The 26,169-nt window shown below is 41.5% G+C and overlaps 1 protein-coding gene across 3 annotated transcripts in view; it reads right to left on the minus strand.

Moving 5' to 3' along the window:
* The window catches only part of P4HA3 (prolyl 4-hydroxylase subunit alpha 3), a 38,729-nt gene that overhangs the window by 2,497 nt on the left and 10,063 nt on the right, over positions 1-26,169 (minus strand). For all 3 annotated transcript variants that reach the window (XM_003420042.3, XM_023538951.1, XM_010599585.2), the window contains exons 4-11: positions 18,285-18,434; positions 15,533-15,584; positions 11,324-11,487; positions 10,420-10,596; positions 7,239-7,303; positions 3,866-4,025; positions 2,220-2,282; positions 491-559 (exon numbers count right to left, since the gene is read on the minus strand). In XM_003420042.3, coding sequence (XP_003420090.1) covers positions 491-559; positions 2,220-2,282; positions 3,866-4,025; positions 7,239-7,303; positions 10,420-10,596; positions 11,324-11,487; positions 15,533-15,584; positions 18,285-18,434 — 900 coding nt within the window. The remainder of the gene's footprint in view (positions 1-490; positions 560-2,219; positions 2,283-3,865; positions 4,026-7,238; positions 7,304-10,419; positions 10,597-11,323; positions 11,488-15,532; positions 15,585-18,284; positions 18,435-26,169) is intronic.

Raw genomic sequence — 26,169 nt, forward strand, 5'->3', positions numbered from 1 at the left:
AATATGGAATTTGGGAGAAATAGTCATTCATTAAACAGCTTGCCCCTCTCCTGTACCTTTTTCATAGTTCTTATCACAATACATTGTCATTGCCTGTTAACTTACTGCGAGTTCCTGGAAGACAAGGACTATGATTTTTTCTCTGTACCCTCAGGGCCTCCTGCCCTTAATGTTTACTGAATGAATGACTGAAGGGACTAGTTGTGGTAGAGGATACAAAGATGTATGACAGAGAGTTTTGCCTTTGAGGAACTCTATTGTAACAGGGAAGACGGATATGCAATCATCCACTTATAATGTAAGTGAAGATCAAATAAAAGATAGAGGCACAAATAACATGCTGTGGTAGCAAAGAAGAGGGAATGACTGTCTATGATTCTGGGAATCAGGGAAGAACTCTCTTTATCCTCCCAGGAATTGGCTTGCAAGCAAGACAGCATGAAGGCTAGGATGTTAGTTCTATACTCTTATAACACCAAGCCCCACTCACCTTAACCACAGGCATGCTGAAGTTGGCATAGATGAAGGCTGTGGCTCCTCCAGCTTCCACCGCGCTCAGCTACAATGCCAGAGGAAGAAGCCAGAGTTTAAACAGCCGCTGCCTGTGCTACTCTGTCATGTGTTCATTAACCTGACATCCTGATGTCATTTCTGCATCGATTCCTTCCTGTGTTCCCTGATTCCAACTTGGGAGTAAGGAAGCCTACTCAATGGCATTGGTGTTTGCCTGCAGGGCCACAGGAGGACCATTTTACTAGCTAGGAATTCCTCCTCTCTTTACAAACATCCATACCGAGGGCTTCATTAGATCAGTAGATTCAAACTTTTTTGACTGAGATCCTCAAGAAGAAATACACTTTATGTCACAACCCAAAACACACACACACACACACACACACAGAGCTGGGCTGTTAACAGCCATACTACTTTTACCGTAGTAACTGGGCTTCTGTAACAAGGGAACAGCTGGAGGAGATAAATTGGGAAGACAAAGAACAGAGATATCTTAGGCCCCTAGATGTCCTAGTCTCTGGCTGATAGCTATATTATTCGCAGCCTGTGACCTCCCACACCAGCTTGAATCATCAGCCACAGGTGCAGTGGTAGATGCCAATCCAAGATGTGCCCCCTGCCAAGATACGTGACTTTGACTATGCCCCTGTGTCTGATCAGATGCTCAGAATGACCACTGAGAGGCCAGATGCCCATGTAAGTGTCAGCCTTTCAGTTCTGCAGGAAGTATAAAGCTGGGCCACAGAAAGAAACACGCTGGTGTTGTCAGCATTGTAGACGACCGAGTGCAGCCTGACTGCCTTTTCTTGGCTGCACTTTGGAGAGCAGATGCAGCACTAAGAGAAGAGAAACTGCTGGGGGCGGAGTGGGGGTGGGGAGTCTGATAGGACTTCGTCTTTGATTGTTGTGTAGATCCCTTCTATTTAACATGTTTATTCCTTCAGTTAGTAGTGATAAATCTCTTCCAATTTAAGTGTCGGATAATTGAAATTATAACTTCTCCACAGAGAAGAAAGTAAGGGAAGAGAGTAGGTTAGATATTAAGACTGGGACCAAATCTGGTAGGATCAGGTCTGGAATTAGGAGAGGAGGGCACTTTATTTTTTCATGGGGTATAATGTAGATTTTACCAAAGATTTTATGGGGAGATAAGGAATTTTCACTACATATTAGAGTGAAACACTTATTAAATTTTTCTACAGGCATCTCTGTTCTTCCCTCAAAATTCCTCTTTTACTCTTAGCTGTTTCATCTCTCCTCTCTTGCACATCACAGCTCTACAACCTCCATTTACAGGCCCATATTTTCTCAACAGCAACTATGAGGCTTCAGAGACAGCCTCTCACCTCGTCTTCCTGTGTTGTTCAAGTCCCGCGATCTCTTGGCCTTCACTATAAGCACATTTCCATTCTAATCCACTGCCTATGACAAGGTTGTATTTAGATCTACAGACTGTAAGCTTTTTGAGGGCGGGAATTCTATCTTGTATTTCTTTTTATCTCCTATACTATAATGCCTAACAAAACTGCCCTAACAAAAAATGCTGTCTGAAATCCACAAAATTGTGCTTAATAACTATATAGTGGTTGCTGTATCAGATAAAATTGATAGGTGAAATCGCTTTGAAAGCCACAAAATAAAATAGAGCTGTAAATAGTCATTCATTAAATTAAGACACCCTGGTCCCTCCAGAGCAACAGACTCACATAGATCATAAATGTTGCAACTCGATTTCCAGACTTCATTCTGTACAGAGGACTGCTCGGTGACTGAGGCAAAAACAAAACATATTATTTTATGTAGGAGGCACTAAAGTGACAGCCAGGACTTCAGCACGATACAAACAAACATTGCCGTTGACCCTACAGGACAGAGTAGAACTGCCCCACAGGGTTTCCAGGGATCACCTGGTGGATTCAAACCTTTTGGTTAGCAGCCATAGCTCTTAACCACTACGCCACCAGGGTTTCCACCATAATACAGGGGGGAGTAAAATGGGGGTGTCAAGGATGGGACAGAGCCCCAAGCTACACCTAGTGCAGGATGTGCCCATCTTTACTGGCAGATACTCAATATACTTTTTTGGACTAAATAATGAAATAATATACATGAGTTATGTACTAATCAAACAGAATTGCTTGTCAGTAGTACTATATGTAGATATATGATGGTTTAATTGTCCCCTTGGGCTCTCTGTGAAATAAAGAAGTTAATATATAAAATATTACAGATAATTATTCTGTGGGAATACCAAGTCTTAAGACTGGAGTTCCCAATTATTTGGTGAGAAAGAGATGTCTTTATTTTGTTATGCAACAGTTTTATTGAGATGTGATTTACATATCATAAAATTCACCCATTGTTAGTGTACCATTCGACGAGTTTTAATAAATTTAAACAGTGGTGTACTGATTCTCACAATCCAGTTTTAAAACACTTCCATCAACTGAAAAAGTTCCCGCATGCCTGCTTGCAGTCCAATCCTTGCTCCCACCCCTAACCTCAGGCAACCACTAATCTGCTTTCAGTCTCTATATTTTTCCTTTTCTAAATATTTCATATAAATAGAATTATACAATATGTAGTCTGTGTGTGTGTGTGTGTTGGCCTTCTTTCACTTAGCATAATTTTTTTAAGATTCATACATGTTGTTGGATGTATCAGTAGTTGATCCCTTTTTATTGTGGAGTAGTATTCCAGTGTATGGATATACCACAATTTCTTTATCCACTTACCTGCTGATGAACATCTGAGGTGTTTCTAGCTCTTATCTATTACAAATGAAGCTGTTATAAACATTCCTGTACAGTGTTCATATGGACATATATTTCCTTTTGTCTTGGGTAAACAGAAGTAAAATAGCTGGATCATAAGTATAGGCATATATCTAACTTTTTAAGAAATGGCCAGATTGTTTTCCAAAGTGGTGGTACCATTTTACATTCCCATCTATAGATCAATTTTGGGGAGATATTTTTAATCTTAAAAAAAAAATAAAATTTGCTGAATACCTGTCAGCAAAGATGGGCAGTTGAGATCATGAGGAAAGGAGAGTAACCAGAAGGAGAATCCTCACTGGGGAGTCCCCATGTGAAGCAGGAGAGAGCATTCCATTACAGGCCATGTTCTTCTCCCCCTAGCAAATTTTAGATAGGTGGATGGTAACAGATAAGAAAATGAACCAGCAGAAATAAGCTTGAAACCAAGGTTTTCAGATCTTCCTGGAACAAAAACATTTGTCTTATGATTTCACCTAGTTTCCCCTGAGAGCCCTATGTGAATTCTGCCTCAGAGAAGCAAATAATTCCCCAGCTCCCTTTCCCAGAAGATTGGTCATCAACCCCATCATTACCGTAGCATGATCAAAGTGAGGCTCATAGTGTCCTCCGATTCCATAGTTCACCACCTGGAGATACTCTGCATAGGGGGGCTGGACATCAAGTCCTGTGAGAGCAGCAATGCGGTGGTCAAGGGTCACCAGCATTGGGTCAACACTGTCCTTCAGCCAGGCACTAGAACACACCAGAGATTGGAGAATCAGTGACTCCTAGTCAGGCCCCAGTCATTCTGGGTAATGCCAGAAATTACTAAATGATGCTTGTGAATGAATGAATGAATAATGTCGATTGTAGGAAGGAAGGAAGAGAGGGAGGAAAGGAGGAAGGGAAAAAGACAGGAATGCCTAATGACCTACTCATCCCTCATATCGTCTGCCCACTCTACTTTGTCCTCTATCTCAATATTCACACTGTCCCTCACTCAAAAAAACATTCTCTGAGGCCTCCTAAATGCCAGTCCCTGTGCTAGGTGCTGAGGCTACAGTATGAAGGTTCACAGTCCCCAGGCACTGAGATACAAAGATTCAAAATCTCTGCCTTTAGAACAGCTATATTTTAGAGGCATCACAACAGAGGGAGTTGGGTCCAATGGAAAAAGCTTGAGGTTTAGAGTAATAAAGACCAGTTCTTGATCCTCTGCGTGATCCTAAGTCAGGCACTTAACTCTTAACCTCTCCAAGGTTCAGTGTATTCATCTATAAAATGAGAATGATAATAATATCTACTTCACAGACTTGTGGTGATTGTGAGAGACGGTGTATAAAGATGCTTTGTAAGCTATATGTCAGCGATTGCCATTAAACACAGGAAAATCTGTGTTCTGCTGCTCTGCTCTAAGAGAAACCAGGATACGTCAAAGGCCAAAGAACAAAGTCTAGTCTTTTTTCCTGAATGTCTCATAGAAGCTGGGACGAAGTATAGGATCTGGAATCACAATTTAAGTCCCTGGAAAATGTACAAGTTTTTTTTTTTTTTTTTTAAGCAAAGCTAGTAACCCTCCTAGTGACCCTCCTGGGGGAGAGCATGAGGCCTCTGAAGGGAAGAACCTTGGCATGATACGGGAAGACCACTTCTTTGCACTTTAAATCATGGATTAATTTGGTCATCTTTTTGTTCTCTCACAAAGTGCTATGCTACATGTTCTTAGGTTTACAAAAATACCCAAGAAAAAACTGTTTCTTTCAAATACCTCATGGATCAAGTGGGAGAAGACAAAAACAACCAAATACAAATTAAGGTAAAGTGAAAAAATACAAAATAGACTTTCGGTAAAAGTGGTAGGAAAGCGCAGAAAAAGGTGCAGTTAGTTCTGACCGGGCACTAGGTTAAGACGGTGATGTTTAAGCCAAATTTTGAAGGGTGAGTAAAATTTCAATGGATAGACAAGATGTAGGGATATTCCTGGCTTAAGATACAGCATATGTGCAAATACAGAGGTCTGATAATACATGGTATGTACAGGAAATAATGTATAGCTAAAGCATTTGTCCATGAAAGAAGTAATGAGAGAGAAATCTGAAAGAAAGAAGGCTCAAGGCATGTTGTAGAAAGCTGAGGACACCATGGTAAGTAATCTGGACTTTACGTTATAGATAATGGATAGTGAAGGTTTTTGGGCAAGAAAATGATTTGACAGTTAGGGATCTGTTATGGATTGAATTGTGTTCCCCCAAATATATATGTTGTAAATCCTAACCTCTATGCCTGTGGTTATAATTCCATTTGGAAATGGGTTGTCTTTGCTATGTTAATGAGACAGGATTAGTGTCGGGTGTTTCTTGAGTCATTTCTTTTGACATATAAAAGAGATTAAACAAGCGAGTGAGAGAAGCAGATGGGAAAAGAGAGATGCCGAGCCACATGAAAACCACCCAGGAGCAGAGGCTCAGAAGAGACAAGGACCTTCCTCCAGAGCTGACAGAGACAGAAAACCTTCCCCTAGAGCCAGCACCCTGAATTCGGACTTCCAGCCTCCTAAACTGTGAGAACGAACAAATCTGTCTTGGAAGAAATACAACCAGAATGCTCTTGAAAAGCAAGGATGGCAAGACTGCGTCTTAAATACTTTGGACATGTTGTCAGAAGGGATCAGTCCTTGGAGAAGGACATCATGCTTGGTGAAGTGGAGGGTCAGTGAAAAAGAGGAAGATCCTCAATGAGATGGATTGATACGGTGGCTGCAACAATGGGCTCAAGCATAACAATTGTGAGCATGGTGCAGGGCCAGGCAGTGTTTCGTCCTGCGGTATACTGGGTCACTATAAGTCGGAACCGACTCGATGGCACCTAACAACAACAACAAACTGTGAGAAAATAAATTTCTGTTAGTTAAAGCTATCCACTTGTGGTATTTCTGTTATAGCATAGATAACTAAGACAGAGCCTGTTCCAATGAAGCTGTGATGGTAGAACCAAAACTCAAAGGATTGAGGAGTGATGGGAGCTGGGAAAGAGGAGGGAACTCTCCATCTTAAAAGGGAAGAAAATACTGCCTACTACCATAAAAAACAATGTATCCAAAGCCAAGGATTTCCTTTTTGACACTAGATTGTCTGGAAGGTAGAAAAGCAATGAAGCTGAGGTTGTAAGGATCTTTCAGAGTTTAGAGCATAACTCCTAACGTGAAAGGTCCCTAAATGTACGAGACCAACTAAGTGAAACCAGATTATTCTGAATCACAGATTTCATTATTCACTTCGCTTCTGAAAGAAGGCCGAGGCCAAACTAACCACATATACTGAGGTCTGGCCTCTCCCCAAGGATGCTGACCTCACTGTCTTACATGGTTCTGAGGGGTGGGTCCTTATCTTACTATACCATCAGCCCCATCGTTACCGCAATGGAGGGGCTGCAATGGGGGGTGGGCAGGGACCCTGGGAGGAAAAAGTCGGGCTCTCACATCTGAATCTGCTCCTCTAAAGAAGCCATGATATCCAGAGATTCTATTCATCCTTCTCGCCTAAATGTTGGCAAGTCACACTTTAAATATGAGTCAGGAGGTGGGAATGGAAACTTAGAGTAAAATTACAAATGTGGACGAGACTGTATTCTCTGGAAAAGCAATCCTGGTTTGAAGAACAACTCTGTGTTTATTTTTTTGGTTTAGGGCATAGGAGCTTTTTCAAATCTTTCCCTAACGACTTCCTAGTTAAATTCTCAGACAATGTAACAACCTGTGAGAAAGGTCCTTGGCTGAGGAGAGTGAAAACTTCTTCCTCTCAAAAGGACTGCACAGATAGAAACGTGAACTAAAAGGTCGCCAGTGGCACCTCTGGCCGAAGCTGAGTGGCTGTCGCTGACCTGGCAGTCAGCTGGGCCTCAGGGCCGAGGGCCGAGGGCCGAGGGAGGTTATTACAGGAAGTTTCTGCCAACAAGAATCCTTCGTACCTTTTGCTGATGCGGTAGTCCACTTGTAACTGCTTTTCGCCTGACGCCACCACTGATCTCTGTAGCTGGTGTGAAGTACACAAGAAAAAGTCTAAGTGGTTATTATGGAAAGCGGAGTGGCTCTTTCACTTCCATAGACACGCCCCCTCTCTTAAGCATAAGGTTTGCCAGTTCCTCCCTAATTAAAGAATATTTTGCACATGCTACTAATTTACCGGAGTCCCTGGGTGGTGCAAACAGTTAACGCACTCAGCTGCGAACTGAAAGGTTAAAGGTTTGAGTCCCCGCAGAGGTGCCTTGGAAGAAAGGCCTGGCAATCTACTTCTGAAAAATCAGCCACTGAAAACCCTGTGGAGCACAATTGTCCTCTGACACACAAGGAGTCATCATGCACTGGAGTCACCTCGACTGCAACTGGCTTGGTTTTTTTTTCACTAATTTACTGGTAACGATGGATCTTTAAAAAAAAAATGGAGTGACCAAAAACCTCAGGGTTGAAACTAACCGTTTAGCACCGTGTCTGGTAGACAAGTAACCACACAGTAAAAATCTGTCGAGTTCTGCAAAAACAAGGGCTATTCTCACTCATCTTCGTATCCCCCGTGGCCAGCACAGGGCCTGACCCTGGTAAGCATTAATGAGTGTTCGTCGAATTAAAGGAATGATCTCCAGCAAGAGGAAACCCTACCTTGAGGCAGCCTGCTCCTTCTGAACAATTCTGGCCAAAGCCCTTCCTTACAGAGAGTCAAAATCTATTTTCTGTAACTGCCTTGATTGTGGGGAACACAAACAAAAAAAGCTTTGGGATTACTAATTTAGCTGAATGTCTCTATTTTGTTTTAAATGTCTGGATATTAGTGTTTATTTTTAAATGAAGTGCTTTCTACTTGCAAACACTGTAGTAGGGGAAGAAAAATATTTATTTACATAAGAATTTGTCTACCTCTGTCTCTGTCATCAGAATGTCAGCTCCATAAGGGCAAGGCTTGGCAGGGAGCAGAAGCTCAGTTCCCATGGCACAGCCACTGCCATGTAAGCCCCAGGCTTACTCTTGGGAGAGCCAGGGACCAGACAGGGACCAACAACCCCAGTGAGAAGTTTCTGGGGGAAGGAAGTGTGGCAAGGTCTATGCATGCCAAATGGATGACCTGGCCATAAAGGATTAAATGAGCATCTCTGGGTGGGCCGTCTGTCCTGTTGCCATGGCAAACAGAGTTGTTCTAAGGAAAAAACAGCTGCTGGCCAAATACCACCGCGAGCTCATGGAGAAACCGAAGCTATTGCAAATCCAATGTTCCAGGGCACCAGCGGAACTTAGTCATCTCAAAAACCTTCAGCACAAAGACTCTAGACTTCACTGGAGGGGCTTTTAGATAAAATGGTTATTGCTATTCTTCTACTGTCTGAGTCTTCTTTAAAATCCATAAGCCTGATCATGCCATTCTCCTCTTTGAAACTGTCCAACAGCTCCCCCATTGCCTACAGGATAAAATCCAAGCTTCTCAGCATGATGTTTACAGTGTTTCCTAAAGAGGAGTCACCGTCTAGCTGCATCTCCTATCACCTCCCACCCCACCCGTTGCCCACTTCAAGCTTCTCCCTGTTCCCTGAACACATTCTGTATCAGGCCCTTGCACATACTGTTTTGCGTTCCTGGGATACCCTTTGCCACCGTGTGGCACCCTGTCCCAATTACTCTGATGAATTTCACTGCCACAGTGAAGCCTCCTTCTTCCTCTCTCTCCCTCTGCTCTTCACCCAACTGCCTCTTCTTCAGAGGAAAGCTCACTTTTTAATGCTACATAGCACAACCCTCTGCACACACTTCCATCACAGCACTGACCATGTTGTTGTTGTGTGTCATTGAGTTGATTCTGACTCATAATGGCCCTATAGGACAGAGTAGAGCTGCCCCATAGGGTTTTCTAGGCTACAAACTTTATGGGAGCAGATCACCAGGTCTTTCCTCCCCTGGAACAGCTGGTGGCTTCGAATCGCTGACCTTTCGGTTAGTAGCCGAGTGCTTAACCATTGCGCCACCAGTGCTCCTTACACAAATCATAGTTGTTGTGGTTGTTAGGTGCTGTCGAGTTGGTATCATAGTATATTGTAAACATTTATTTTTCCCCAATATGCAGGAAGTTCCTAAAAGGAAAGGACCAATACTTAATTTTCTTTGTAAAAAGAGCAGCACACTGTCTGTCTCACAGCAGGCTCTCAGTACATTTGGTGAATGGCTGGATGGATGGGTGGATGAACAGCACACTACTAAGTACCTCTGGCTTGACTGCTCCCCTAGGGCACCCGGAAAGTAAGACAGAGGCAGCATTAATGTGCTGTTTTTAAAGAGGCAACATGCTTACAGTAGTGAGGTAGATTATATTATTTTTCTAAAAATTTGCCACCCTTGCCATCCCCCCTCCACTGACATCCAGCATGACTCGTGGTGCCTTCCCTGTGGAAGAATGAGATATACTGTCCCTTTGATCTCAATAGCGGCCACATGATTTCCTTTGACCAATGAAACATGGATAGAAGTAATATTTGGCACTTTCAAGCAGAAGATTTAAGATTCAGCTCATGGTTTGCCATCTGTCTTTTTCCCTTCCCATGAGATTGGCCATGTCCCAAATAGAGGCAGCTATGTCAGACTGGGCCCCAGAGTGAACAGAATGCGGAGCAGAACTGAAGCCAACCCAAGACAGACATGTAATCTGAAAAAGAAACACACTTTTACTGTTATTGTCACTGAGGTTTTGGGGTTGCTTGTTACCGAGCATATCTTAGCCAAAGTTAATTGATACAAGAAAGGGAACAGCAGAGCAGCAATTAACCTACCTCTTTTTTTTTTTTTTTCTTTCTATGATCCAGCAGTGGCTCTGTCACTAGTTAAATGGGTGACTTAATCCAGTCCTCCCTTCTCTGAACCTCAGTTTCCTCTTTAACAAAATAATGAAGCTGAACCAGATCATTTTCCACTCTGTAATTCTGTATGTCTGTGCTAGAATTTCACTCTTGCCCCTGTCATTTCATCTCTTTTTTCCTACTATCAATCATATGGAGTGTTGACACGTTGAACTCCTAGACTAAAGTGTCTATCTAGGTGTCAAGGCTGCTGTTCTCTCACTCCAGCATGTGAAAACACAAAGGGAAGTTCTTGGCAGACTTTGGGAACACTCACCCATGGTTCTGCAAGCCCTTTAATTTTCTGAGCCTCCATGTCATTGACAAAGTCATGGTAGAGGACAACATAGGGCTCCAGGTGGATGACCTCCTTCCGGAAAGGCTGGAGCAGCAGGTAGGGGTTGGAGTTGGTCTCATAGGAGCAGTAGAGGCTAGGGATCTGGTAGTGAGTGGGCTGGAAGGGAAAGAGCAGATTCAGCATAAGAGAAGAAGCATCTAGGAGCCGAAACTAGTTTAGGGGATCTATGTCTTCTTTTTTTTTTTATGTCACCCTGAAGACTAAGGTACGCCTGACCCAAGCCATGGTATTTTCAATCACATCATATGCACATGAAAGCTGGACAATGAATAAGGAAGACCGAAGAAGAGTTGACGCCTTTGAATTGAATATACCATGGACTGCAAAAAGAACGAACAAATCTGTCTTGGAAGAAGTGCAGCCAGAATGCTCCTTAGAGGCAAGGATGGCAAGACTGCGTCTTACATACTTTGGACATGTTGTCAGGAGGGATCAGTCCCTGGAGAAGGACATCATGCTTGGCAGAGAACAGGGTTAGCGGAAAAGAGGAAGACCCTCAACAAGGCGGATTGACACTGTGGCTGCAACAATGAGCTCAAGCATAACAATGATTGTAAGGATGGCGCAGGACCAGGCAGTGTTTCGTTCTGTTGTGCATAGGGTCGCTATGAGTCGGAATCGACTCGACGGCGCCTAACAACAACATGACATTAAAAAAAAAAAAAAAACTGGACTGTCAGGGATACGGAACGTGGTTGTTCTGATGCTGTTTTTTTTTTTTTTTTTAATGCATCAGGCTTTCCCCCTTCACATTTTTCCCAATTCTACATTCTCACTTTTTAGCCGAGCCTGTCCCCCTTTCCCTTTTCCTGAGAAATCCTACCTGGGAACCTAGGGTCTGACACAATCCTTCATAGGTGTCTCTGGTCTGCAGGTGGGGGACATTGGGCCTCTGGATGACAGCTTCGGCTACCATCTGCTTAGGGCTGTCTGCCAAGAGCCTTTCATATTTCAAGACATTTCTGGCCATCCTCTTATTATCTGGACCTGAGAGAAATCATAGCTGGAAATAACATACATTAACAGACAACACCCCCAGGGAGTTCTGCCAAGGTTTCTTACAGTTTCATTGTCACATAGGCCTGGCAACTGAACACCCTGAGTAACTACTTGTGTCAATGCACAATACCAGAAGTGTATCTGGAATTTTTAAAAAAACGATTGAGTTGGACCTTGTAGATAAAAAGGTGCAAAGAACTTTGGGAAGAAATTGGTCCTTACATTCTTAGACAAAGGAATCATGAAGATGGCTACTCTAGTGTCTTAGTTATCTACAGCTGCTATAACAGAAATACCACAGGTGGGTAGCTTTAACAAACAAATTTATTTTCTCACAGTTTAGGAGGCTAGAAGTCCAAAATCAGAGCGCTGGCTCTAGGGAAAGGCTTTCTCCCTCTGTTGGCTCTAGAGAAAGGTCCTTGTCTCTTCAACTTCTGCTTCTTGGTTTCTTGGAGATTTCCATGTGTCTTGGCATCTGTCTTACCCTATCTCTGTTTGCTAGCATGTGTTTAATCTCTTTTTATATCTCAGGAGAGATTGACTCAAGATACACCCTACACTAATCCTGCTTCATTAACATGCAAAGACAACCCATTCTCAAATGGGATTATAACCACAGGCATAGCGGTTAGGTTTACAACACATATTTTGAGGGACACAATTTAATCCATAACATCTAGGATAGTGGGATGGTCAGTTTTATGTAGAGAGAAGAGGCCTCATTCATTCATTCTTCAACCATCCACTCAATAAATTTTCAATGAACACGTACTATGTACAAAATACTGTGATAGAGGCTAATCTCCTAGAGCTTAGAGTCTACCTCGGAAAAGAGATATCAAATAACTACTACAACAAAACATGATAAGTAAGTTTTATGAGAGAAATCCAGAGAACCAAAGCCTATAGCAGAGAGACCCAACTTATTCTTCACTGGAGAGCTAGAAGCTAATTCATTCTCAATTCTACAAAGTCTTTGAACATCCTTAACTGGTCTAGACACAGAGCAGAGCAGTATGGGACAAAGTGGTTCCAGCCTGGTCCCACAGAGTCCCAGGGAAACCTGGTAAATCTTGTCTTACTTGTGCCCACCTGTTTGTACCCACTTTGGCTGCAAGATGCACCATGGGTTGGCAGCTACCCATGGCCTGCTGGCCTCTGTGCATGGCTCTCAAGTGCATCTCAGAAAGAGGTGCTAAATTGTTCTAATGCTCCCACAGCATCTTTCTCTGAGGAGCTCAATGTGCTTCTGACCACCACTACCACCACCACCACCACCACCCTGGTGAGGGAGAAAAGGAGGGGACAGAAATTACTATCCTTTCTTAACAAGAGGAATAATACAGTTTTAGAAAATGGAAGTGATGATCCCAAAACACCAACAAAAATATTGCAAAGCCAAAAATGAAACCAGGAATCTCAATTTGCCATAACCTACTTATTCACTGTAAGAGCACACAACTTAGGTTCCTTGGGAGAGACAGGGATTTTAATAGATCAAGCACAAAGAAATAAAGGGGTAGCTGAGTCATAATTTTGCCTTTACCTCTAACTACCCACATGTTTCCAGACCATACATCTACTTCCTTATTCTACTGTTTGCCAAATTATCAGAAAGGAAGAATGTTACTAAATGGATTCATTAAAAAATTATGAATACAAAATGTGGTATATACATACAGTAGAATATTGCTGAGCCATAAGGGAAATGAAGTTCTGATACATGCTACAACATGAATGAATCTTGAAAACATGTTGAGTGCAATGTCAGACACAAAAGGACAAATACTGTATGATCCTGTTTATATGAGTTATCTACAATAGGCAAATGTATAGAGACCAAAGTTTATTAGTGATGACCAGTGTGGGTGGGAGGGAGAAATGGAGACGTTATTGCTTAAGGGATACTGAGTTTCTGTTAATGGTGAGGAAAAAATTAGAAACAGCTAATGGTGATGGTTGTACAACATGGTGAATAATGCCAATGAATTGTACTCATAAAAATGGTTGAAATGGCAAATGTTTTGTTATATATATTTTACCACAAAAAAGTTGTGAATAGATACAATCATAAAGTCCTACATGAAATGTTTTATACATATTAAAAAACAATAGTGATTTTGTATCTGATTTTAGCATCTGAATACCTTGTTAAAGGAATACCTGGGGAGCCATCTACTATCAAAATTTTAAGCAACTGTTTACAATAGCAAAGAGTTGGAAGCAACCAAGGTGCCCATCAATGGATGAAGGGATAAATAAATTATGGTATATTCACACAATGGAATATTACACATCAATAAAGAACACTGATGAATCCATGAAACATTTCATAACATGGAGGAATCTAGAAGGCATTATGCTGAGTGAAATTAGTCAGCTGCAAAACAAATATTGTATAAGACCACTATTATAAGAACTCGAGAAATAGTTTAAACAGAGAAGAAAATATTCTTTGATGGTTACGAGGGCGGGGGAGGGAGGGAGGGAGAGGGGTCTTCACTAATTAGATAGTAGATAAGAACTATAATTAAGTGAAGGGAAAGACAACACAATATAGGAGAGGTCAGCACAACTGGACTAAACCAAAAGCAAAGAAGTTTCCTGAATAAACCGAACACTTTGAAGGCCAGCATAGCAGGGGCGGGGGTCTGGGGACCATGGTTTCAGGGGACATCTAAGTCAATTGGCATAATAAAATCTATTAACAAAACATTCTGCATCCCACTTTGGAGAGTGGCATCTGGGGTCTAAAACACTAGCAAGCGGCCATCTAAGATGCATCAATTGGTCTCAACCCACCTGGAGCAAAGGAGCGTGAAGAACATCGAAGACACAGGGTAATTATGAGCCCAAGAGACAGAAAGGGCCATATAAACCACAGACTACATCAGCCTGAGACCAGAAGAAGTAGATGGTGCCCGGCTATAACAGATGACTGGCCTGACAGGGAACACAACAAAGAACCCCTGAGGGAGCAGGAGAGCAGTGGGATGCAGACCCCAAATTCTCATAAAAAGACCAGACTTAGTGGTCTGAATGAGACTGGAATAACCCTGGAGGTCCTGGTCCCCGGACCTTCTGTTAGCTCAAGACGGAGACCATTCCTAAAGCTAACTCTTCAGACAGGGATTGGACTAGATAGACTATGGGATAGGCAATGATACTGGTGAAGAATGAGCTTTTTGGATCAAGTAGACACATGAGACTATGTTGGCATCTCATGTTTGAAGGGGAGATGAAAGGGTAGAGAGGGTCAGAAGCTGAAGCTGGCTGAATGGACTCAAAAAGAAATAGAGGAGGGAAGGAGTGTGCTGTCTCATTAGGGGAAGAGCAATTAGGAGTATATAGCAAGGTGTTTATAAATTTTTCTATGAGAGTCTGACTTGATTTGTAAACTTTCACTTAAAGCACAATAAAAAAAAATTTTTTTAATTTTTTTAAGCAAAAATTTCCAAGCACAGCAGAGCTAGGAAGAGCCTCAGACCTGTTTAACTCGCTGTGTTGGTAGAAAGGCGCTCTCTCAAGGGGGTTGAAGCTGAAATCTGCGGCTAATTGGGCAGGAAGCCTGCATAGCACAGTGAGTGCTGGTTGAAAGGGAAGGATTAATATCTCTCTGTCAAGTGAATAATCCTGCTGAGTCGCCCTCCTTCTTGCACACACAGCTCTCATTGATTTCATTCATTCCCAGGTCTACTTGCAACACCTGGGTCTTTGAAACATCTCTGAAGAAACTGGCTCCGAATCCTGGGTTTGTTCCCCAGGGAAGCCACACTAATATATAACTGGTTGAGTGTGGAGGAGGAAAGGGATAGGTTGATTTCTTCTTCACATTTCCTAACTTAAAAATGTCCCCCTGATGCATTGATCCGCATATAAGTAGGATTTAATCCCAAATCTGCAATGAGCCTTATATCATGATGTTAGAAGAATAAAAATAGACATCAACATTTCACTTGCGGGAACTAAAGACCAGAAGCAGAAGGGATTTTCCCGTAAATCAGACCTTTGGTTTATCTTTATCATTACGTACTGTAGAGAAGAAACTCTCGGGAGAGGCTGAGGGCATATGAAACATTTCCTGCCTACAAAAAAAAAAAAAAAAGGAAAGGAAATAGTTAACGGCACTGAGGATATCTCCTCTGACCAAATCATTAAATAGATTAATAATAATAACCTACAAAATATTCTTACCACAAGTAGATAATAAGACTAACTGAGATGAGCAGTAGGCTAGAAATTTAGAGGTTCTTCATTTGAATCCAGGATCTACTGCTAATTTATGTGTGGCCCTGATGCAAATCAAGTCTCTTCAGTTACCAATTACTTACTACCACCCTTACTTTGGAAGGCAGAAAATAAACTTTCTAAATAAACAAATTGCCTTCCAGTCTTAAAGCATGCCAAACCATGTGACTGCAGGGAGCTGTTTACATTTTATTGTTAAACTTAACACGGAAATATAAAAACTCTAGTAAAAATATAACTTGTTCTCCAGGCTCGGACTTCCTAGTGTCTACAAAGTTTGTGGGAGTGAGGTGACCAAACCTGTTGCCATGGAGTCGACTTCTACTCATACTGACCCTACAGGACACAGTAGAACTGCCCCATAGGGTTTCCAAGGAGGAGCTGGTAGATTTGAACTGCTAACCTTTTGGTTAGCAGTGAAATGATGCTTAACCAGTGGGCCACCAGGGCCCCAAGAGAGGTGAAGGAAGAACTAAAATGGAAACATTGCCCAGTGCATACTAACTGCCTCGCCCGGCAGCCGTTAAGTTTCGGGCTAACTGTGGTTAAAGGTAAACAGTGGCTTTCCAGACAAATCTGGGGAACAAAATTCAGTATAGATGGGCTGCTCCCCTCCTCTGGGTGCCAGGAAATACCAATTAACTGACAGAACCGGATTTCCTTTCAATCATTTTATTTTTGCATATTTTAAAAAATGCATTTTTAATGATAAGAGTAATAATAAGCACATGAATTGCTCCACTGAAATTCAGACACTGCAAGCACTTTTTTTGATAATACATAGTTTTTACATGGTTATATTTTTATATAAAAATTTTTTAACTATTTTTATAATTATATTTTTCAAATATTTCATTCTACATTATTCTCAATGTATTTTTTATGTTATTACATAGTCTTCGTAGACAACATTTTTAATGGCTGCATTTTCCTCCATCCAGAAGCTACATCACAGATGACTTACCCATTCCACTATTGTTACACACGTGGATTCTTTTTAATTATTTAATATTATGAATTATTCTCTTCTATATGGGGTTTTTATATTTAACAGAGAAATACTTAAGTAATCTACAGATATATTATAATGTCGATATTAACTCAAAGTTATAGCTTCTTCAGGGTGACTGAGTGGCGCAAACTTTGTGTTCAGCTGCTAACTGAAAGGCTGGCAATTCAAATCCTCCCAGCAGCACTGTAGAAGAAAGGCCTGGCAACCTACTTCCATAAAGATTACAGCCGTTGAAGACCCTTTAGAGTATAGTTCTACTCTGCAACACTTGGGGTTGCCAAGAGTCAGAATTGATTTGGATGGCTATGCACTTTTTTTATAGCTTCTTCAAAGTCTTTGTGAGATGAAGAGAACTAAAACATAATTTTACATCTTTTTAAAACTCAAGGGCCTACACATAAGATACAATTACAGCTTATCGAGACCAAAGTTAGGACTACTTTTGACATCCCAGTTAAATTTCTTTGGAAATGTATATTCTAAATAACGTTAAATGAAAGAGTGCAACATACATTTCTAGTGTACAGTGTCATAGTAATAGCTCACATTTTTGAGTGTTCATGACGTCTCACACATTGTGTGAAGGGCTTTACATGTCATAGCCCATTTAATCCTCACAACAACCCTTTGAGGTGAGTATCATTACTATTCCCCTTTTACAGAGAAGAAAATTGAGGCCCAGGGACATTAACAAAGTTGCTCAAGTTTTCACAGACTATGAACCCAGGTCTGTCTGATGCTGGAGACTATGGTTTAACTACTACGCTCCCCTGTCTTATTATTAGCAGTTACTTAGTTTTTAAAAATTAAAATATAATATATATTATATATATGTAAAATACATATATTAGATTTTATATTATAATGAAAGGTTCACGGAGGGACAGCTACTCCTAATTTACTGGGGTAAAAAAGGGAATATAAATCACCTACGAGACAATGCCATATGTGTTCTATTACTGTGGAATAAAAGTGCTGTAAGAGTACAACAGAGGAAAGCATGGGAAGTCTGAGGAGACCTAAGAACAACTTCAGAAAGTAGGTGACATTTGTGCCTTGTAAGGTAAGTAGAGTTTCACCAGACAGTACGAGATTGTGGAAAGGGAGTCTATCAGCGAGTAGAGGAGAAATCTATGTCATTATCCACCAATAACTTTTTTTTTTTTATAGTTAGGAAAAAAACAAAAACAAGCAAACAAAAAAGAACTAATAATTAGACACTGTATTTAAAACCCGTCTTTCAGGGTAATCTGCTTTAGTTTATCTTCTCTGAGCCTCTCCATGTCATTTCTCCATTTTCTTCCTTTATTAAAATTCAATTACTTCTCACATCTCTTTAAAAGTTAAAAATCTTCTGGAAACCCAGTTTACTCGTATGTGATATGGAAATAATAAAATAACTGCCCTGCTTAACTCACATTTTGTTCTGTTAGGAAGATGAAAGGCCTGAAAGTGCTTAGAAAATTGTGAAGCAGGGAGCGTTATACTTATCTTGATGAACACAGAGACTCACGTACTTCCCTACCTGGAAAGAGGCAAAAGCCAAGTGATCCAAGGCGTCTTCTAGACTTGCCTCGTCCTCTGTGTTCCACTTTCCATAAGATCCTCGGAAGAGACTGACAGCCTCCTCCAGCCACGGAATGGCATGGTAGTAATCCCCCATGTCATAGGCCACCTATAGGGGACAGAAGGCCCATCACTAAAGTCTTAGTCCACAGGTCAAGGGAAGGAAACGATAAATCAAAGAGTAAGAGGGCCTTTGGAACCCAAGAAGGCAAGTTTTACTCTTAAATTCATTTTAATTCAATTTGATAATAATTTATTAAGCATCTGGAATCTGCAAAGCATTATACTATGTGTAGAGAAGGCACAAGGGTTCTTTCACTCAAAGAATTTATAATCTAGGGGAGAAGAGAAATGCGAGCTCAGGTGACTTTAATATTGAGCAGAATGGCATGAGAACTTAAAGAATATATGCAGAATATGCTATGGAGGCATAGAGAAGGGAGGAGGCTGGGGAATCTCAGAAGGCTTCATGGAAAAAGGAGCATCTGAAATGGGCCTTCCGTGAAGAAGGAAAAGGATTTCAACAAGCAGAGAACGGAGGAAGAGCAGTCTAAGATGAGGGAGGGGATGGCAGAAACAGAACCCAAAAGCAAGAATGTGTTCATTGTGGCTGCAGCCTACAGTAAAAGGAAGCAGAAAATGAACTTAGAAAGGCAGTATGAGCTAAGCTAATGAAAGCCTTGAATACCATGTATTTTAGGAAGATATTGCTGGTAGCAATGGACAGAATAAATTATATTCATTCCAGTATTTACTGAGTATTTACTATGTACCTGTGGTCCCTGCCCTTACAGAGCTTATAGTCAAGTGAGGGGCACACAAACAAACCAATGATTGAAACACAGTGCATTAGACACCATAATGATGGTAAACATGGAAATGCTAGGGGAACCCAGAGGATTTGTTCTGTAGCAAATTTTGAAACACTGAGTAATACAGCAACACATATCATACATAGCACCTGTCTCATAACAGAACCAATAAGTAAGTTTAGCAATGTCTCAGGACACAAGGTCAATATATAACAGTCCATTGTATTTGTATAGACTAGCAGCAACTAGAATATCAGAACTGCAGGTGGAATTTCCTTGAAGTTGATGTTGGAGCTGGCATGGAATTATGAAGTCACAGAGTCGGAAGAACTCTTACAAAATGATCTAATTCAGTTATAACTCCCAGGCAGGGCAGAACCTAGAGACACTGCATCTCTGTAGTCTAACCAATAAATGAAGTCCTATCCCAGGTCTATAGTTCCCCAGGTGGCACAGTTTGCACAGAAAGGTTGGCAGTTTGAACTCACCCCACAGCACCTCAGAAGGAAAGCCTGTGCTCTGCTTCCATAAAGATTACAGCCAATTAATCCAAAAAAAACACAAAATAATAAATGTTGGAGAGGCTGTGGAGAGATTGGAACACTTATACACTGCTGGTGGGGATGTCAAATGGTACAACCACTTTGGAAATCGATTTGGCGCTTCCTTGAAAAGCTAGAAATAGAACTACCATACGATCCAGCAATCCCGCTCCTTAGAATACATCCTAAATAAGAGCCTTTACACAAACGGATATATGCACACCCATGTTTATTGCAGCACTGTTTACAAAACAAAAAGATGGAAGCAACCAAGGCACCCATCAGCAGATAAATGGATAAATAAATTATGGTATATTCACACAGTGGAATACTATGCATCGATAAAGAACAGTGATGAATCTGTGAAACATTTCATAACATGGAGGAACCTGGAAGGCATTATGCTGAGTGAAATTAGTCAGTTGCAAAAGGACAAATATTGTATAAGACCAGTCTTATAAGAACTTGAGAAATAGTTTAAACTGAGAAGAAAACATTCTTTTGTGGTTAAGAGAGGGGGGAGGGAGGGAGGGTGGGAGAGGGGCATTCACTAATTAGATAGTAGATAAGAACTATTTTAGGTGAAGGGAAAGACAGCACACGATACAGGGGAGGTCAGCACAACTGGACTAAACCAAAAGCAAAGAAGTTTCCTGAATAAACTGAATGCTTTGAAGGCCAGCATAGCAGGGGCAGGGGTCTGGGGACCATGGTTTCAGGGGACATCTAAGTCAATTGGCATAATAAAATCTATTAAGAAAACATTCTGCATCCCACTTTGGAGAGTGGCGTCTGGGGTCTTAAACGCTAGCAAGCAGCCATCTAAGATGCATCAATTGGTCTCAACCCACCTGGATCAAAGGAGAATGAAGAACACCAAGGACACAAGGCGATTACGAGCCCAAGAGACAGAAAGGGCCACATGAACCAGAGACTACATCATCCTGAGACCAGAAGAACTAGATGGTGCCCAACTACAACCGATGACTGCCCTGACAGGGAGCACAACAGAGAACCCCTGAGGGAGCAGGAGAGCAGTGGGATGCAGACCCCAAATTCTCATAAAAACACCAGACTTCGCTTCAGAAGACAGATGAATTTTCCAAATTATGCTCTGCCATACTGAAGTAATTCCAGAAATTATATTCTGTAGTCACGCAAGGTAAACCTGAGGAATCAATCAGCAGGATATTCTCTCTCTGCCATTCATGGATGCTTCTATGCTTTCAAAGAAGGAGCAAAGATTGCCACGGATATGTAAGAAAGCAGAGGCACTGAGCCATCAGTAATCCCTGATAGTCTTGCCAAAATATCTGCAGCAGTTATCAATAATGGCTTTGACTGGGCATAGCAGTGCAACATTTTCAAATAATTGCAGCATTGAGGTTTCCCTCATCTTCTGGGAGAGAAGAAAGTTTAAGTCAGTTATTACAACATCTAGACCTAGGCTCCATGAGGACCACAGAGGCTCTAGATTAAAAGATAATAACAATAGAGTCTAGTAGAACTCAAAGTGCATACAAAGAGTTTTACGGATCCCTGTTTCTGTGGATTCTTTGGGAGGACCAAAGGGATCTGTCAATTTTTATTTCGTCACTGTAAAAAAAGCATTTTCAAGGTATTATTAGAGCAAAGTTTTGGTCGGCAAAAGAAATAGATGTGAAATATCATACTTCAGAATAAATTTTCTATTTTGTCTCAGAAAAAAAAAAAAAAGACCAGACTTAATGGTCCGACTGAGACTAGAAGGACCCCGGTGGTCATGGCCCCCAGACTTTCTGTTGCCCCAGGACAGGAACCATTCCTAAAGCCAACTCTTCAGACATGGATTGGACTGGACAATGGGTTGGAGAGGGATACTGGTAAGAGTGAGCTTCTTGGATCAGGTGGACACTTGAGACTATGTTGGCATCTCCTGCCTGCAGGGGAGATGAGAGGGTGGAGAGGGTTAGAAGCTGGCGAAATGGACATGAAAAGAGAGTGGAGGGAGAAAGCGGGCTGTCTCATCAGAGGGAGAGTAATTGGGAGTGTGTAGCAAGGTCTATATGGGTTCTTGTGTGAGAGACTGACTTGATTTGTAAACTTTCACTTAAAGCACAATAAAAATTATTTAAAAAAAAAAAAAAAAAAGATTACAGCCTAGAGAAGCCTGTGGAGCAGTCCCACCCTGTAACAGATGAGGTCACTGGGAACTGAAATCGACTGGAACACAACAGTTTTGGGTTTTTTTTCGTTTTTTAATCCCAGGTCTGCCATTAACCTGCTGTGTTATCTTTCTGGACCCCAAGTTTCCTATTTTAAAAAGCTTGAGTAGAAGAATAATCAAAAATGATTAATTTTTTTTCTGCCAGGTTAACAACGTATTTAAGATCTCCATGAGGAATTTCAAGCCCTAACAATGTGGTATACTGATAACTAGAATCCTTCCAATCACAAATACTTATAAATTTTGAATAAAACACAACAAGCATTTTGTTACACATTTGCAAGAAAAAATGGAAAATTCCCAGGTACCAGAAACAAAAAAGCTGAAAACCCAAGAAATAAGCTTATAAGCTGATGCTGAAGATATCCAAGGTGGGCGTGGGTATACATCTTAGTAACTCTGGTGGTTAGATAATCTTAGATTATAATGCCTACATGAGGACAGAAGATAAGCCTTCCTTGCTGCTGTCGTTGCTGTGTGCTGTCGAGTCATTCAACTCATAGCAGCCCTGTAGGGCAGATTGGAGCCCTGGTGGTGCAGAGGTTAAGAGCTCAGGCTGCTAACCAAAAAAGGTTGGCAGTTCGAATCCACCAGCCACTCCTTGAAAACTCTATGGGGCAGCTCTACTCTGTCGTACAGGGTCAGTATGAGTTGAATTGACCCGATGGCATACAACAACAATAACAATAGAGTAGAACAGCCCCATAGGGTTTCCTAGGATATACTCTTTACAGGAGCAGATTATCAGTTCTTCTCTCTCTACGTGCCACTGGTAGGTTCAAACCGCCAACCTTCCTGTTAACAGCCAAGCACTTGACCATTGCACCACCAGGGCTCCTTAAATCTTTCTTAGATTTCTAGAGTTCCTGGAAGAAGCAAACCCAAAACTCTTTGGAGGGATATTCCCACAGCTCTGGGCACAGACATTCTTTTAGGGAGGAAAAACTTAAAAACAAGCTCACATTAATCTTAGGTGAAGGGAAGGACAACACACAATACAGGAGAAATCAGCACAACTGGACTAAACCAAAAGCTAAGAAGTTTACTGAATACAACCAAACACTTCAAGGGATGGGGTAGCAGAGGCGGGGGTCTCAGGACCATGGTTTCAGGGGACATCTAGGTCAATTGGCATAACAAAGTTTATTAAGAAAACGTTCTGTGTCCCACTTTGGTGAGTGGCACCTGGGGTCTTAAAAGCTAGCAAGCAGCCATATAACATGAATCAATTGGTCTCAACCCACCTAGAGCAAAGGAGAATGAAGAACACCAAAGACACAAGGAAAATATGAACCCCAAGAGACAGAAAGGGCCACATAAACCAGAGACTCCATCAGCCTGAGACCAGAAGAACTAGATCGTGCCCGGCTACCACCAAGGACTGCTCTGATAGGAAACAGAGTGTCCCTGATGGAGCAAGAGAAAAGTGGGGTGCAGAACTGAAATTATAGTAAAAAGGCCAGACTTAATGGTCTGCCTGAGAATGGAGGGACCCCAGAGGACATGGCTCCCGGACTCTTATAGCCCAAAACAAAAACTATTCCCAAAGCCAACTCTTTGGACAAAGATTAGACCGAACTAGAAGATATAAAATGATACTGGTGAGGAGTGTGCTTCTTAGCTCAAGTAGACACATGAGACTAAGTGGGCAGCTCCTGTCTGGAGGCGAGATGAGAAGGCAGAGGGGGACAGGAGCTGGTTGAGTGGACATGGGAAATACAGGGTGGAGAGGAGGAGTGTGCTGTCATAGGGAGAGCAACTAGGGTCACATAACAAGGTGTGTGTAAGTTTTTGTACGAGAGACTGACTTGAATTGTAAACTTTCACTTGGAGCACAATAAAAAAATTTCTAAATACACACAAAGTTCATAGAAACGTGCACGTGTAGTGATAAGTACAAGAATATCCATAGGACGATATGCACTGACTTCAGGATGATGGTTACCTGGGCAGAGGTGGAGTACAAAGGGGAGAGGGGAGGCAGTGAAAAGGAATAGGAGTGGGACTTTAGCTAGATGTTGCATCCTTAAAAAAAAAAAATCGGAAATAAATATAGCAAAATTTGAACATACATTTAATCTCAATTGTAGGTATAATTGCCTGCTGTATCGACGGCACTGTTTTTTTTTTTATTATTATATTACGTAGTTTTCTTATGTTTGAACTGTTCTTGCTTTCAAAATAAGTAAATAAATACAGAAATAAAGATTGCCAGTGAGACTTTCAAGAAGCAACTTACTACATTTTCAACAGAGGATTTTGGCTTGAGAAAGGTCCCACTAACGAAGCATACACAGAACTATTTTAACTGGTTTAAATTTAAATTAGCATGAACTCAATGACTGAGCTGAGTCCATTCGGGACCTCAGAAAAGAAAAATAATACACAGAGAGGCTTAGGACAACCCAGCCTGCACGATTTAGAGACTAATCCCAAAAGTTGGTTTCATGAGGCCCACTCTCAGATCTACTAACAAAAACTGTAGGGACCAGGAAAAATACATTTTCCTGCAATACGCATCCTTAAAATTAAAAAGGGCTACTCCATTACTGCTTGAGGGAAAGGCTGGGAAAGAGTATATGATAAAATGGCCCTAACTGTGAGTATAATTTTGATCAAAGATTAGTTAAATACCTCATATGGAAGTTTCCTGAAGTGTATTTCCTCAGTAAAGTTTAAGTGAATGGCCTCAGGTTTTTGACACTTCTTTATTTTATTATTTCTTAATGCTTAGTGTCTCAGTTATCTAGTGCTACTATAACAAATACCACAAGTAGGTGGCTTTAACAAACAGATATTTATTTTCTCACAGTTTAGGAGCCATCGAACATAGAGCAGCAGCTCTAGGGAAAGGCTTTCTCTGTCTGCTCTGGAGGAAGGTCCTTGTCTCTTCAGCTTCTGCTTCCTGATGTCTTGCAGATATTCCTGTGTCTTAGCATCTATCTTACCCCATCTCTGCTTCATTTGCTTGCCAGTTTATTCTCTTTTATATCTCAAAAGAGATTGACTCAAGACACAACCTACACTAATCCTGCCTTATTAACATAATAAAGACAGTCCATTTCCAAATGAGATTATAACCACAAGCATGTTGCTGTTGTTAGGTGCCACCGAGTCCATTCTGACTCATAGTGACCCTGTATACAACAGAACAAAACACTGCCCGGTCCTGTACCGTTCTCACAATCGTTGTTATGCTTGAGGCCATTGTTACAGCCATTGTGTCAACCATCTCGTTAAGGGTCTTCCTCTTTTTCCACTGGTCCTCTGCTTTGCCAAACATGACGTTCTTCTCCAGGAACTGATCCCTCCTGATAACATGTCCAAAGTATGTGAGACAAAGTCTCACAATCTTTGCTTCTAAGGAGCATTCTGGTTGTACTTCTTCCAAGACAGATTTGTTCATTCTTTTGACAGTCCATGGTGTATTCAATATTCTTCGCCAACACCACAATTCAAAGGTGTCAATTCTTCAGTCTTCCTCTTCCTTGTTCATCGTCCTGCTCTATGCTTAGGGTGACAAAATGAGCAGTTTGCCCAGATGGTCCCAGTTTATATCTGTTATCCTGGCATAATTAATAATACCCATTTCGCTCTCAAGAGTGTCCTAAGTACATGATCACCTTAGCTATTGTGGAAAGAATGTGAGAAATAAAGACCTGGGTTCAAGATATAGTTCTGCTACTTAAAGTTGTGCAGCCTTTGGCAAGTTATTTAGATGGCAGTGTTGGTTCAGCGGTAGAATTCTCACCTTCATGTGGAAGACCTGGGTTCGATTCCTGACCAATGCTCTTCAAGCACAGGTGCCACTCGTCTTTCACTGCCAGTTTATGTGTTGCTATGATGCTTAATGGGCTTCAGCAGAGCTTCCAGACTAAGACAGACTATGAAGAAAGGCCTGGTGATCTTCTTCAAAAATCAGCCACTAAAAACACTGTGGAGCACAATGTCCTGATCCCATTATGCATGGGGTTGCCATGAGTCTTGGGCTAATTCAACAGCACCTAACAACGGACAAGTTATTTATCCTCTCTGATTCTCAGTTTCTTCATCCAAAATGGGAAATAATACCAAATTTCTAAGTATGTTGTAAGGATTTACTGCTGTTAGCATGCACAAAACGCTGCCTTGTCCTGTGCCATCGCCATGATCAGTCATGGATCAGACCGCTGCAGATCAGATCATTGGATCCCAGGATTTTCAGTGGCTGATTTTTGGAAGTAGATCACCAGGCCTTTCTTCCCAATCTGTCTTAATCTAAAAGCTCCACTGAAACCTGTTCAG

Source organism: Loxodonta africana, chromosome 7, assembly GCF_030014295.1.
Source record: "Loxodonta africana isolate mLoxAfr1 chromosome 7, mLoxAfr1.hap2, whole genome shotgun sequence".
In the NCBI taxonomy this organism is placed as follows: domain Eukaryota; kingdom Metazoa; phylum Chordata; class Mammalia; order Proboscidea; family Elephantidae; genus Loxodonta; species Loxodonta africana.